Raw genomic sequence first — 16,695 nt, forward strand, 5'->3', positions numbered from 1 at the left:
GTCGGCATGGCAGCGGTAAAGGATGCAACGAGTTCACATTTCATATTCCCTGTTCATCCAGGAGAGCTCAAAGAAGACTCGCCACGTGAAAAGGGTTTTGTGAAAGGGATTTTTATACCTCACACACACCACTGGCCATCAAGCAACACAACAGGATCAGTTTGGGATTAAGTGCGTTGCTGATGAGATCCTCAGCAGCCGTTGTTAAGGCATGAAAAAGCTCTGCCCACTTACCTCACTTGCTTATTTTCACAGCCGGTGCCGGCGTCTCACTGTTTTCTGAGTCTTTTTTTCAATGAAAGGTCCCCGTGGCAACAGTGTGCTTCAGCTGCATAATGCAGCAAATAAATTAATGATTTTAAGGCAAATGCTTTGAGCCTCTCCATGTCTAAATATTAATGCCCACATGCCTCTAAAGGTGATCAACAGAGACACTTAGAATAGGGCTGTGAATAATGAAGCAAGGTAGTTTGCATTATACTCCTTGCAGAATGGCTAATGAACTTTATTCATAAATTAATACTAATGAGTGAAGGTGCACAAATCTTTCAGTATGACTACAAATCTTTCTTTAGTTTCCCACTGTACTCCTTTTCTCAATGCATTGTATTATTTTGAGCCGTCGGCCTTAAAATGAAGCTCCGGTGGAAAAAAAAGGCATGAATACGTTACGCGTTCATTTGAATATATTCCCTTTGAGATATTCCATTTGAGATGCGTGTCTCCCTTTTCAGACGTGGACGAATGTGCAGCGGGAATCGCGAACTGTCCGAGGTTCAGGAAATGCATCAACACCTTTGGTAGCTACATCTGCAAGTGCCACGAGGGGTTTGACCTGCAATACATCAATGGGAAATACCAATGCATAGGTACCATCAGCCGCTCTCCGCAATGAAGCTTTTACTAACCTGAGTTAGGGGAGCCCCGGTGCACTGACACACCAACCTGCTACCCAGTTCATCTTAATGTTGCAGGTCTTCTTTATCGACGAGACTGCAAGCCTCTTCTCGTAAAAGTCTGGCGCAGTTACCCTTTGACTTTTCATTTCGATCTTGTTTGATTCATTGCTCCACTCTTTTTTTTTTTTTTGTTATAAAATTCTGATAAAAGAATGAAATGAAATTTTGTTGAACTAGAATTTTCTTCAAAACTTAAAATACTTTTTTTACATTGCTCCCAACTAGGAACAGGACTGTGAAAAAAAGATACTTACTTATGTTCTCAGTTAATAAGGTTTGAAGATATAACTATTAATTCAATTTGAAGTAGACTTAAATCAATGAAGAGGGTTCTTCTTAAAGCACAAAAATGATTGGAAAGGATTCTTGCAAATAATGAATTACCCCCAGGACTCTGTAAAACTAACAGAGGCTGTTTTATTCACTTTGATATTCATCTTTACATTTTGGCAAATCCTTATGATCGCCTCCCATCTGTAAATTCAATCTACACTTTGAACCCTAGCAGCATATGATGGAAAATACACATACAATATTAATTGATTTATTTTTGAGCTGTAATTGAATTGAATTTTGTGTTTCTTTTAAGTGCCTCAAAAGCAAACCTCTCAGATTCACAGCTGTCTTAATGACTGCCCTGGCAGTCATAGAGGGACAACCATAAGTAATTTCAGTTATTTTCCTGTAGGTATGCTTGACTTATCTTTGAGAATGGCTCCAAATGCACATCAGCCACCGGCCTTTGCTATTCTTTTGTTACATGTGAGGCCTCTTACTCTTGCAGCCAGTGGGTGAATGTTATTATGTTTCCGCTATCTTTCAGATGTGGATGAGTGCTCCTTAGATCCAAGTCACTGCAGCCGCTTCGCCACCTGCTTCAACACACCAGGCTCCTACAAGTGCAAATGCAAAGATGGCTACAGGGGGATGGGCCACGACTGTAAACGTAAGAGATGACAGCGAAAGCCGCAGTTGACTTTCTCTTGAATTAGTCACACATTTTTGTTTGTCTTTGCTTGTTTTTTCATTTTTGAAATGTAGAGAAAGGACGAATGATGTAGGGGTAGCCTTGCAAACTATGAGGCGGGACTGAAATGCTATTCTTTGTAATGGCTGTCGCTCATTGCATAAATTGCGCCGCGCCTCTTCTAACAAGTCTACAACCCTGGCTCCGTTTTTGACATCTGGTCATTTCAATCTGGCGTATAAGAGGAGTCCTTGTCAGATGTGAAATCATTCTTTTCCCCGGTAGCTTGTCTCATTCTCCTCACTGACACGCAGTTCATTACTCTGCGCATCTACGGTTTTTACAGTGGTTCCATAGACAAGAAGTAATTTATTCTCCACAGTTTAATTTAATCATCTAACAGACACAAATGGTGTAACAGTCCACGGAGCAGGGATGGTGCCCGCTGGCACTGTGCGCTGCAAATACCTCACACTGTCATCTGCCCAAAGGGCGTGAGCCACAAGTGCTCCGGGGAGTCGAGTCCCGATATCCAATTTGTGAATCACATATCAAAGTCCCCTGCAACCTGAGAAGGCAATAACTGAGTTCAAACCGCTCGGCTTTGTCCACTCTCATTCCTCACTCATGAAACCCTTATCAATCCCTCACCAACACCCCTATCACTACCCCCAAATTAGATCTCTGCTGGTGGTTGACTTGGAGAATGTAGTGGAACAAAAGGAAATGGAGGTTTAACTTTGATGACAACAGCATAGCAAGGGGGATCTCCGGGGCAACAGGAGCCTGTTTGTGAACACGGGATTGTACACTAGCATCATTCTGCACACGTGCGCACTTGCGCCCACTCACACACACACACACACACACACACACACACACACACACACACACACACACACACACACACACACACACACACACACACACACACACACACACACTCACACATACACAGATAATGCAGCCTCGGGCTGTTGGTGCATAAAGAATTATTCATTTGGTATGATTGGAAGAAATAATCAACAATCAAAACGCATTTATCATTGATTTTTGACAAAGGCATAAAATTACTAAATGTGTCTTTGGTATTTTTTTTTTTAATCCAATATAATTTGTATGATCTAACACTTTGAGGCAAATATTTACTTATTTATTTGTTACTGATTTCTGAAGTCCAATCGTATAAAATATAGCAGAAGTTGAGCTAATCATTGCATTCGGCTGGCCATTCCTCATCAACTGTTAAGTGTTCATACTTTATGGGTCCGTCTGCCTTCTCTTATTATTCCAGCTATTCCGAAGGTGGTCATTGACCCGCCCCCAAATCACAACCTCTTGCCCGACTTGGACCAGAGGAGGACCACCACCACAACTGTCCGTCCACCGGTGACGCAGAGGAGAATCTTCCCCATCATCACCAAGCCCACGCGGGCCACCACGACAACCACAACCAAAGCACCGCCAAAGAGGATCACATCACCCCCGCGCAAGCTGCCAATCCCCACCAAGAAGCCGCCAGTCCCTACTAAGAAGCCATCGGTCCCCACCAGAAGGCCGGCCCCTCCCACCCGCAGACCTTACGTACCACCCAGGCTGTTGATTCCCACCAGACGGCCCACGCCCCCACCGCAGGTCACACCTGTGGACAACACCATACACAGAGAGGTCGCCAAGCACAGAGGAGATGTCCACAGTAAGAAACACAAATTCATTTTCTTCTGTTTTATTATTTATATAGTAACTGATGTTCAATTGGAGTCTATGTCAGACTAATGCTGGGGTGTCATCAAAAGATTTTCATGTTTACATACAAAAAATTTTAGTTAAGGAGTCACATTACTGGAGTCACAGCGCACTCCTGTAATTTAAATCATTAAGATAATATGATAATCTGAGCTGTTTCAGATTGATCTTTTACTAGTTTTGGGCTATGACAATCTCGAACATGTTTGATATTATTGCAAGTCTTTAGTCTTTATGGTGACATCAGCAATAGATGAGCTCTGACATAACCTTAAACAGAAAACCTGTTACACAAAAAATCCAGTATGGACGAATTTAATTGGCGGTGTGGATGAACAGGAACGGCAAAGGACGTCCCGATCAATATGGTCCATCCAGAAAGAGGAGCGGATGGCCGAACTCTGGGCAGATCAGCTTGACTTGTACGATGTGAGCTTACAACGACTATCGCAACCGCGTTGAGAAGGAAAACCAATGCACTGAAATAGCTGAGACGAAGCAAATACCTAGCGAAAACATTGCATGGTGGGAAAAAAAAACTAGTTTTAAAGAATCTAGTTGTAGTCTTTTAAATCGTTTAACGAGATTTAAGATTCACAGTCATAAATCAAGTTTAATATAAACTAAATGGCCAGTTAAAATTCCCTCACATGATGTCTTAGTTCATATTAAGATGTAATTTCACTAACATGCAGTCTTAGATGATCTTCACCTATTGTATTTACAAGAGATGAAATAAGAGGCACATAAAGACATTTTACCAGCTCCGACAGATTAATTCAAGTTGGTTAGTTTGTTAGTTGGAAGACTAATGTCAGGTCATGTTGGCCAAAAATTGTTTAAATTCCTGTGGATGATTAGTCTCTATCAGAAAGACGACACGCCTCTGATGCAAGCACAGGTTATTTTCATTAGGGACAGTAAAACAAAATAAACATTCAAGATGTAACTTATGATTCACTTAAAAAAAATACACAAAAGCAAAATATCCATTATATTCAAATATAAGTCAAGGCTCATAGATTTGATGGTTTACACAACAAACATTATCAGCATGCCAAGATGCTTAAGTATGAAGAATTAAACAGTCATAACCCATCAACTTGATCATTTTGCAATTTATAGAGCCACATAGCTTATCAAGTAATAAAAGAGGAAAAATTGTAAGTATAATATACTTAGAATTTAATACATCATGTTTATTTGACACTGACAGATGAATTATACTGTCCTATTTATTTTTAAATAAAACAAATGATAACATTTGTAACATTTCAACAGACAAATGGACAATAATGGCAGAGAGAACAGAGAGAACAAAATGCTTATTGCTATTGCATCGCCTCCTTATGAACGCTTTAGACAATATATAGTGAAATCAAGTTACTTCAGTTGTTTTTGGCCAAGGCAAGTACAATATCAAATTAATCTCACAAATTACAGTTAAACATTTAATGTCAAACAATTTCCCTCCCATGGTAATTATTTGGTTTGGCTTCGATAAACAAACACAAAATGTTCCACACCAGTTTCTTATTCATCCATGCATCGCTCAGCTCTGTCTGCCAACTATGGGCCCTTGACAGTTATTATGTTTATTGTGCATCATCTATTGTCAGTTTTATTTTCATATTAAAAAACCTAGAACTGTAGCAGAACTTCAAGAGTTTCAATAATTTAAATGGAAATGAGAGGTTGTTTTCTTTCTTCAGGAGTTTTGATTTTTTTTCTCTTTGTTTACATTTACAGAAGTCATCTTTCCCAAACGATACACGCATTCTGAAAATTGTTTTTTAAAGCGATAGCTAGCTGTTATCTCGATTGTGTAGGATTTCTTTTTTTGTTGGATTTTACTTTATTTTTCCATTATCTGTTGCTCATTCAAATGTAACATTTGCTGATTTCTCGGCTTCAAATGATTAGGAAAATTATGAAACATATTTTGAGGGATATAATGTAGAGATAAATGTATATATCACAGTTTTTAATCCAAAAAATAAAGCAGCGCACAATGAAATAGCATTGAAATGATCCAAAACAAAATATATTATATTCTATAACAGATAGTTTTTATTTATTGACGTGTGTCTTGTTAAATATTGCCTGCATACATTTTGTATTCTTTGCCTGACGTTTGGAGCGAAACAAAACAAGTCACAGTTTTCATATATTAGATTGAATTGACCATGTTACGCAGATTTTTGAGACACAAAAAAATCATCGGAAATGTAATAGAAAGTTTGGCTACAAAAACAAATGGCTCGATCCCATTCCTTCTTGGCACAGCATAAGCCAAATGTAATTAAATACCATTAAAAAGATCCTTTCAGTCTAGTAATTACAGAGATCCTTCTACAATGTTCAGGTTAAGAGCTGAGAGAATGTGGCTGTTACTCATATTTCCAGATGGCATCACAGAATTACAAACAGGACAGAGCACAGTAAATTGCATTAACACCTGTTTGCTCTGCTTGACGGAGACATCAATCTAATAGTTCACGCCGGTGCAGAGGGGTAGAAATCAGATCTTCCTGAAGTCGGCTTGACATGCGAGTTGGGAACCACTGCGCAATTATTAGAATAATGACACTGAAATACAAATCCCATGAGAAAGCACACTTGCAAAACTTCGAAAACACTACAGCATCAGGCATGCTATATCAGTGTCGAACAAAGTAGTGTACTAGTAAGTACTTGTATTTCAAATTTCACAATATAGTATTTTAAATACACCTAGTTACAAACTAAACGTCCTTAACTCGAAACCGATTCAAGAACCATTAAACCACCTCTAAACAAAATTTACTTAAAGTGTCTAAAGTAAAAATACCCACGTTATGTGCTGATCATATGTGCCATACGTATAGGTTGGCAGGGCATTTGATATTGCTTATGTATCATTAATAAAGCATTTTCACTGTGCATTTGCTATTAGATGTAGCGGCGTCGAAGTACATTAAAATATGTAATCAAGTACACCACTCGATTCATTTCTTTACTGTGGTGTACCGTAAAAATGTACTGTAACTACTGTAACTGATACCCTGATGTAAGTGTCAACTGAAAAAATACCATAAAAAATAAATGTTTGTGCTAAATCACGGTTTTCACCAAACTTTAACCTCGAGGGAGAGAAAGGTAGCACGCTGAGGTGTGGTGAATGGTGGTGCTGGTGGTGAGGGTGCTTCCAGTTTCCATGCTAAGCTAAGCTAATTGCCCTCAGGCTTTAGCTTCATACTTAACCGCAGACATCCCACACAGATAAACCCACAACCATAAACCCTTTCAACACCCTCTGGATTTAAAATACATTCAGAATAAGCTCAGAACAAGGCTGCTCTCCTAAGCTCCATAAAAGTTGTCATTTGGAGATTCAAGGTTTTCCACCCACTGACAGTGATATGAATATGAGGATTATTCTGTCCACAAAGGCCAATGCAATGCAGAGAAAATGTGTTGTATTTTAAATGCATTTCAGTCAAGATAGAAAGGGAGGGTGAGGATTCTGCAGGTTGATTATGATTTTGTTTCCTCAATACCAGGTTAAGAGGTGGTAGAGTGTCTGGTGACAAACAAGGGCCTGTTATCAAGTCCGGTGATCCAAGTGATAAACTTACTTCCAAACACTACTTCCAAATATTTTGGTGATGAGACATTATAGTGGGGGGGAATTAATTTTATTTAATTTTATTTTTAAATAATTAAAAGTGAACCCCTAATCGCCTCCTGGCGCTCAACAGCAGCCTAATGCTCATGGTTCATCCCTGATAGATTAATTGCAGAGAGCGAATTTTCCCATGGGGATTAATCAAATATTAATTATTATTAATCAAGATGAATCACAACAGTGTTTGTCTCGTCACTAATAACTAATAACTAATAACTTAACATAAGGAGCAGGTCTGGACGATATTCAATGTGGGTGGTCTTCTGTTTCAACCGGTAGAGGAGGAAAGTGAAAGAGAAAGAAAGAAGGACAGCGAGACAGAAAGCAAGTATGTGATAGAGACAGGAGGGAGGGGTATGCGGTTGGCACAAATGATCTTTTACTTGTAATAACAGGATAACAATAACATATTCATAAAAGAAATAACAATGGTGGACGCCTGGCAAGACACTACAGTAAATCACCCCTGGGAAATGAGAGAGCCCAAGGTCTCGGGAGAAGATATGAGGTTAGAATCAAGCGATGATGAAGGCACATGAGTCTAGACAGGATCGGCAGCGTGGGAGGAATGAGAGAAGTGCATCATGTCAATGACAGCTACTTTAGGATACTTAGAAAAACATTAAAAAACACAAAAAATTACTTGAAGCGTGCATGTATTTATTCGATCACCCTCTGCTTTCATTAAAGTGGACTTTTTTTTGTTTCTAACATGATCAACTCTTTTCAAAAAATGTGTTTAATTGCTTCTTTGACCAGGTTCATCACTGTCTTTCTTAATGGTTATGCAATTAAAACATTTTTTAATGCCACTACAGTATGTTGATGCTGCCAATCGAGGGAAAACAGAGCAGCAATTGAATGTCGGTGTCAGTGCGTGTTCAAATTACATATTACCATAATCAGTATCATTTTATATATCATTATATATATCATTTCATATATATGCCACTCGCGCCAGGCATTCAGTTCCTGGGTCTATGGGTCTGTGTGTGTGGCTGTCTACCGACCCCTCCAGAAATCTCCTACCAGCTCATTTGTTGGTGTGTGTGCATATATAAATTTTATATATATATATATATATAAATGTATAAATGTATAAATTTATAAATTTATATATATATAAAATTTATATATGCACACACACACACCAACAAGTGAGCTGGTAAATTTATACATATATATATATATATATATATATATATTTATAAATTTATATATGCACACACACACACCAACAAATGAGCTGGTAGGAGATATCTGGAGGGGGTGTTAGACAGCCACACACACATAGACCCAGAGACCTGAATGCCTGGCGCGAGTGGCATCGTCTTGCTCAAATTCCTTCCTCAAAGTCTCCCCAGTCTGTATGACTCAGTCGAGTCCTTTCATTCCTGAGGCTGACCTGAGGGCGGGGGGGCTATTTCAGCAACTCAATGGGACTCAAGGTTCAAGTACAGGTTAGAGCCCATTCATGGCTGGGGAGAAGAGGATCTTCCTGTGAGGGCTTGGCATGATAGTTTATATTCTCAAATATCACCGACTTGACACAACATACTGAAAAGATAAAGATTTTGTGTAATTTACTATTTTGATACTGCGATTTATGGCATCAGCAGCATGTGAACCTAAATAGAAAAAGGCAAAGGGTTCAAATTTCTATAATTGCAGAAATGAACACATCACCTTAATAAGACCTCTTGTATTTTGGGATGTATGACACCATGAGAAAAATAAAACTGCCATTTCAGGACAGGGTGTGTTTATGTGCGTGTGTTTTTGTCCCTGTGTGCTCCAGATGAACGATCAAAGTTTTGCTATTCATGGTTCACCACTATCCTGTGTTCACCCCGCTGCCTTCGATGAAGTACTGTCAAATGTGCTGACCTCAAGTTATGCAGGCTTAAACTTGATATTGATTTCTCCTTGTATGGTCCACTTATCACTTTGCTGCTGAGAATACAATAGTGATAAACATGGATGCTTAAGAAGGAAAAAAAAAAGGAATATAATTGTAAATGCTTTATGAAAGCCTGCCTCTCTCCTGTCTCTCCAGTCCCCCGGAACCATGACCGCAACACCATCCTGGGCGTTGACTTTGACATTGAGCTGGGCAACACAGCAGATGAAGCCAAAGATGATCCAGGTGAACAAGCGAGAGTCGCTCCCACGGCTCGATGTACTGACCGATGGGTCGCATTAGCTGTGGGCGAAATGAAATCTCCCGCATGGCTGCTGCAGCGGTGACAGCTGGCCAGATGTGTTTTCGTGAGACCCCTACTGGAAGATGACACCTGACATCTGGTTGTTTCTGTTAAACTGACACTTCACATCTTGAAACAAGATGCCTCGTCTCACATTAAGTCCAGTCAGATTTTATTTGTGTCACAAAAAAAAAAAAAATTACAACACACTCGTCGCATGACACTTTCCATGTATTACAGGTTTGGATCACACCCTGTTATCAACATCAACAAACCTTATTCACAGAAACCAAACAGTCCCAAAGAAAAGAGGAAAAACTGCCTTTTTCCACGCAGAAACCTTGGACAGATCTAAGCTCGACTTCTCACTTCTTTGCATAAATTATCTAGTTATTTATTGTTTTTCTCTGACTCACATCAGGGTATTGCTAATAAGTATGTGATGCTAATTTGTTAGAAAATCCCATGAGAAATTTCCTGCATTGGCATTGTAATTTGAGGGATCGACACCAATACAGCTACGCTTAAATTGGCTAATGATTTAGCTGCTGCTTAGGTTTGAACTACTCGCTCCCTGTACGTGGCGTGAACAGAGGAAGCTTTTTCTTCCGGCTTCTGGCTCTGAAAGTAAGCCGAGGAAAGGTTTGTAAGGCCGGGAAAAAAAACAAAAAAAACATTCGAGGGTCAAGATGATGGATGCTGCTCTTGTTTGTGAACCAATTTGTACGGCAATGCATGGATAATGCTGCAGTTGTTTTGCCCACGCAGCCCTAATGTTATTTCTCTGCATCTCCACTAGGAAAGACATCATCGCTCACTGAATACTGTGACCGAATTGTATTTATTATGTTGCCACACTTTCTCATATATGCACACGCTGTGATGTCAGTAACCCCGCTCACACAAGTATTTGTGGTTTTTATGTGAATACACACAATGTCTGTGAATTATTTTGCTCTGGATCCATTTTTTTTTTTTTTTTTTTTGCTGCCTGAAACCTCAAAACAATGCATCACAAAACTGCTGGCACTTTTTGGTTCTATCATTAAACTCGTCATCAAGAACATTGTCTTGGGAAGGTTAGCTCACTCAGCAGGGGGGGAGTTAGGCTGAAGCCTAGAACACACAATCATGTGCATACGTGTGTGTGTGTGTGTGTGTGTAATCTACCTCTCTGAAAACTCTCTTTTGTTTTGTTTTTTCAACTTCTCTGCAGAGTCTGGGTTTCTCAGCTGCTCCTTTGATGGCGGTCTTTGTGGCTGGATCAGGGACAAAGACGGAGACTTGCACTGGGAGACGACGCCTGATCCATCAGGTAATTGAACAGTTGGAGTCTGACTCACACACTTTAATTAGTGTTTATTTTAGTGTCAGCAAATGGAAATGTGAGTATTCACACTTGTGACGCTCCTAATGCAAATACCTCCGTGTGGCTCTTCTCGGTCGCCCTTCAACTCTAAAACAACCCGTCTTATCTTCAGATCGGTGGTTTGTGCCACAAAAGCGATGCAAATAAGAGGTGGATCTGTGGCCAGACTGATACTTGTAGCTCCTGTTAAACAGAGGCAAAACCCTCTTTTTCTATTTGAGATTCAGTCAAGGAAAACAAGAGAGTGAATTATGCAGAGGACTCAGTAGAAGGGCTAAGAGACCAACAGTGTAGCATACTAGAGCGACTGACTATATCTTGCTTCTTCAGCCAGCTGGATTAATCCTGCCAGTTTAGTCGGGTGTATTTACAGAAACCCAATCCCATTTTGGATTTAGTCCTGGAAGTCATTTAGCAACTGTTACTGATGAGGTGTAATTCCACGTTTCGGGCGACATGTTACAGTTGCCTGTGGCAAATATGTTAGCTTGTAACATTTGAATAATGGTACATATATAATACTGATACAGTGTTTGCACCCTTTTTTATCCCGGCGACAGCAACTGGTCATCACTGTGAGAGCTTTGCCACGGATTTGGAGAGGGTCATAATTTATTCAGAAAAGCCTCTGTGGTTTGCAAATACTTATTGCTCCCCCTGGGTCCTACTCCAGGAGTTTTGCAACATAAGCAAAATGCATTTGCATTTATTAGCCATTACCAGAAGCAATTTAACTTTTTAGTTAAAAAAAAAAAACATTAATTATTTCCTTTTCGAAACCCGCCTACAAGTCCATTTGCAAGTTTAAGTTTCATTCATTCACTCACTCATTCATGAATAATGCTCAGGGGCATTTATTTCTCATTATTTCCCTTTTGAGCACATCTGCGCTCAGCGATTAAAAACTGGCATCCGATAAAACACAGCGGTGAATGGATTCATTAAATTAGGAGTTAAGTAGATCAAGAAAACAAAATGTTAAAAAGGAAAATTAAACTGTCGTAATCAAAGGTCAAGGTTTTTTCAGTGCAACTCAACAGCAATCCGGCCTTTTCTGATGAACAGTAAAGAACCGCTTTTCACTCTTGAACATACAGCAGGAAGACAAATTTGCATTTTCTTCATTTTGTTTTGTCAGCTTTTCCTAACAAAGGATATCTAAAAGCTTGTAATAAATCATCATTTTTCACTTTAGGTGGTCGCTACCTCACCATCCCCGAAGTAGGCAATAAGAGGAACGGACGAGGGGCGAGGCTGGTTCTCCCGCTGACCCCGCCGTGGAACGATGGCAATCTGTGCCTGTCATTCAGACACAAGCTGGACGGCCATCACGTGGGAATGCTGCAAGTATTTGTCAAGAAGGGGAAGCAGTACAGCCCGGCAGTGTGGGGACGGACAGGTGGAAATGGCTGGAGGCACACCCAAATAACCCTATGGGGAACAGGCCTGGAAAGTGTAAGTATGAAAATAGTGCAGTCCTATAGCAGATCTGAATTCTAAACAGTTATAAGTACCAGTTTCTACTGCAAGATTCAAGATTCAAAAAGTGAAAAGAAAAAGAAAAATAAGTCACCCCAGCAGTCTGCATTTCAGAGAAGCAATGCCAACCTTGCATATAGAAAACAGATTACACTCCTTTTATCATAAAGCAACATGTTTTGATGGTTTCCACCACCTTGATTCAATGTGCGATGCACTCGACAGGTGATACTGAAGGGGGAGCGTGGGCGAGGCAGGAGCGGGGAGATGGCTGTGGATGATATCACCTTAAGGAAAGGCGCCTGCACGGAAGAGCACAATCTGAGGAGACTCTGACTGATATAACAGGGGGAGCGGAAAGCAAATAAGAAGGAAAATCATCTCTGAGAGAAGTGACTCTGTTGTGACAACCCCTCTCTCTCTCTCACTCTCTCTCTCTCACTGTCTATCTCACTCTCTCTCCCGCTTTCTCTCCCCCCCCCACCCAAAAAAGAAAAAAACCTGTGAACATCGTGCATCTACAAAGCATCGTGTCTCCTTTTCTTGACCGTCCGTGATTAAAAAGACTGAATGGATTATTGTGGGCGCCTCTCAGCTACTCAACCCTTGGCCTCCTTTCAAGCTTATTACTCCTAGACCTGCATGCGCCGACCAGACCACAGACTCGTCCTCCACCCCACACAACCCCGGTAGCACTTCAACAACACTGCCGAGAAGCCTACATATAATTGTCAATGGCTCCTTGAGAGCAGTCTGCTCCCTCCATTCGGAGTCTACTTTTACTTTTGTTGTGAGCCTTAAACAGATTTTTTTTTTTTTTTTTTAAGACAAAACTTTTGGCCAATTGTAAATTTTATGTCTGTTTTGATTGGTACAAATTTCAGAGGTGGTAAATTTTCTGCAGAAGATGAAATATCAAGATATGTAATTTAAAGATTAATCAACGTAGCCCTGCTTTGTTGGGCTATTCGGAGTTTGTGGGTTTTGCTACTGATCTATAGAAAAGTTGCAGCTATTTATCATTTGCATTGTCATTGAATTTTAAAGGTTGGTCAGTGGAGGCATCACAATGTTCTCCGTTACAACCCTAAATGTTTAAGACACTCCACAGTCCTGATTTTCAAATACTTGAAATGCATCCAACAAAATCTGTTAAATTCTATCATAAGACACTTTTTACATTAAGTGCGGTTTGTGCCAAAGGCACAAACAGGCTTTCTCAAAATATTGTAAATGTAGTTTTTGTGTACATACTCATGCCAATTCATGATCCCCATCAGTTGTGTGATTTCTTATTTTATGTAAATTCATGGATTATTAAGTGGATTTTAAAGTGGTTGATATTTCACCTTTTAATTGGATATCATGTTTTTATCGAATTGGAGCCTTGTTGAATGCAAGGTTCTGTTTTATGTGCACAAATGGTGTTATGGTATAATGCTTGGTAACCTGTAAAGCACATAATTGCATATCGTATGCTGTGATTATGAAGGGCACGGGCTGGAACTTTAAGGTTTTCTTTATGCATGGGTTCATTCACCATACTCAAATAAATCCATAGCAGTATGTAAATAAAAAACAAACATTTAATTGATATTTGTATAATAAACAGTGTTTTATTTATTGGTTTTGAAACTATTTTAGCTTTCGAGGCCTGAGATAAGTGATGAGGAAAATAATTGCGGGTGGGTGGGTTGATAGCATAACAAACAAAATATGCATGCATATATAGCCAAGTACACGAGGCCTTTGCCCAAATCCATGTGCTATTTATATAAAAAAATAAAGAAAGAAAGAAAAACAAATCATATGCTTAACATTTTCATGAAAATGAACAAATCATTTCCCACTTGGACTGATACTTCTTTCTGTGCATAGAAAACAAGAGTCCATCACTACAAGAGAGCCACAATGAGCCTGAAACTTAAATAATTTTGACAGAAGCAGGTGAATCAAAAAACATCTAATATTTTAAGGACAAATCAGACGGTCGGAATCAGTAATCCTCACTACTCATCTCCTGTCCAACTAAACTTTACCAATTAACTCAGTGGAAGACTATTTTTCCTATTTCTCATATTGGAAGAAACATTACTATATAAGGTGACATAGAATATCCATAGGGAATGAACAGTGTGTAGTCACAAGTAAATAGATTCTACCTTTTTCTCTTTAGATTATTGTTCAGTTTTTTGAAAGGATTTGATTCTTCCGAAAGAAAATCCCATGATTTGAACTCCATGAACAGACCGACCAAGTTATTTACAGACAGATATATCAGTGCAGAACACGCAACATGAAAGTTAATATCCGAAAGAGCCAAATGGAAGGACAGATTAAAATAATAAAAACAGTTTCAAGTTCCCAAAGATTGCTTATTCAGAATTATATCCTGAAAGTTGGACAGCCTGAGATCTTAGCTCTACAGTACAAGTTCTGTCTACGCAATTTGTGTGTCCTGTAAGAGAACAAAAGCACGGGCAGTGGTGTGAGGACTGATTTTTAAATGAAATAGTAACTCAAAACATCAGAGATGATAAGTGTCTAAAATGTTTTGCAATAAACCGCAACCAAGGGGAATGAGCAAGATAATCACATGACACCACGACAGATGCGAGAGGGTGGCAAACGCTAAGCTGCGCCTGGGAAAGAGAATCGCAATCTCCCCTTAGATCTTCTATCTGTGGGTGAAGTCACCCACTCAAAGCTCTGTCAGTTACGTAATCTTGTGATGTTACTGAATGCACCATAATCGAATGACCTTTTTCGTTGTTCCTGTTCCATCGCTTTAACATGGTCTGTGAAATCATTCCAGTAGTTTTTGTTTTTTTGGTGAAATCCTACCAACCAATTAAAATTGAAAATGTGTCAATAATGAGGAAACAAGCAGTAAATCTCCCTGGATTCCAAGCAATGGCTCGGACAGTAAGGGTTGCGCCAATCCTTGGTTTATTTTAGATCTAAACCAAGTCTGGGTTAAAATATTTTAATCAGTAAGCTGCAAAAGAAAGGCAAACATGTAGGCTGGAGGGAGGCAAAACATTTTGACGTGCCTCTGTGACTCAAGGGGTTCATTGGATTGCTACGCATAACTTATTCCACTCTATAACAGCATTATAATTTTATTTTAAATAAAGCTAGTAGGTGCAACACTGTGGTGCAGCGGTAAGCAGTTCACGTGGGTTCAGAGTGGGTTTACTGACGACTCTAGATTATTCACATAAGAATGAACAGTTGTAGGTCTCTATAGGACATTTGAATGAGCGAGTGAATGGTTGAATGTCTGTATTGCATGTGAATGAGTGAATAAATGGTTGTATGACTTCATATAAAGTATGAATGAAGCAGTGAATGGTTGTGTGTCAGATGACAGCTGGGAAAGGCTGCAGCACCCTGTAACCCAAACTGCAGGATAAGCAGTATGGATAATGACTGAATAGTAAAACCAGTGATTAAACATAAAAGAATGCAAATAAGAAACTTGATATTATATATAAAAATATACTCTTAATTTAATCACCCAATGCAGAGTTTACCATTGCAGACTAGATTCAGGCGGGACACACAGTAGAAGCATGGAGATTAAAATGATTCTTTTGATGTAGATTAAATTTAACCTCCTTACATTGCAGCAGTGCAAAGATGAAATATATGAATGAGAAAAGGATATGAAAATTTAAAGGGTTTGGATGAAAGATGGAAGGATATACAGAATAAAGTTCTGCTCCTCCAGGGTGTCCAAAACAGTCAAAAGAGGTTCATCATGCCAAAAGTAGAAACGTACATACAGGGATATGACAATTAAAAAAACCTTTATATCAAAAGTTCGTAATAGAAATGGAGATTTTCTTTTTCTCCTTTCGACTGCTCTCTTCAGGGGTCTCCACATCCAATCATTTGTCTATGTTTATGCAAATGCAAATATTAAAAATGCAGCATACATTCACTAATTTTAATTTGTATTGTTTGATAGGTAATTAAAATGAGCACGATGACAAAGAGAGAGCAGAGGCAGTAAAGTTAACATGGACGCATGTGTGTGTGTGTGTGTGTCTTTGGGGAGGTAGTCAGGTGTTTCCTGCCCCTTTTTTACAAACAGAGAGTATATATGTGGACAAAATAATCAAATGAAATAAATAGTTTTGAGGTCTTTGAGGGCCATCCTTGATTGATTCTGACAAAATAAAGAATGGTTAATTTCACTTTAATTTAAAGGTTTGCAGAAAACCTTAAATAACAGATGCTACTTTTTCAATTTTGCACAGTATTACTGATAGCCAATATTTTACATTAAAGTTACACAA

At 39.2% G+C, this 16,695-nt stretch overlaps 1 protein-coding gene across 4 annotated transcripts in view; it reads left to right on the forward strand.

Moving 5' to 3' along the window:
• Positions 1-14,196, forward strand: part of npnta (nephronectin a) — a 53,170-nt gene extending 38,974 nt beyond the window's left edge. For all 4 annotated transcript variants that reach the window (XM_086157244.1, XM_086157248.1, XM_086157245.1 and 1 more), the window contains 7 exons: positions 735-869; positions 1,783-1,905; positions 3,221-3,622; positions 9,396-9,485; positions 10,760-10,858; positions 12,108-12,367; positions 12,617-14,196. In XM_086157244.1, the coding sequence (XP_086013370.1) occupies positions 735-869; positions 1,783-1,905; positions 3,221-3,622; positions 9,396-9,485; positions 10,760-10,858; positions 12,108-12,367; positions 12,617-12,727 (1,220 nt within the window). In that variant the 3' untranslated portion in view covers positions 12,728-14,196. The remainder of the gene's footprint in view (positions 1-734; positions 870-1,782; positions 1,906-3,220; positions 3,623-9,395; positions 9,486-10,759; positions 10,859-12,107; positions 12,368-12,616) is intronic.
• The last annotated feature ends 2,499 nt before the right edge of the window (positions 14,197-16,695 follow it).

This window comes from Fistularia commersonii, chromosome 12 (genome assembly GCF_037954325.1).
Source record: "Fistularia commersonii isolate RoL2024-O1a breed Wild chromosome 12, RoL_Fcom_v1.0, whole genome shotgun sequence".
Taxonomy (NCBI): Eukaryota; Metazoa; Chordata; class Actinopteri; order Syngnathiformes; family Fistulariidae; genus Fistularia; species Fistularia commersonii.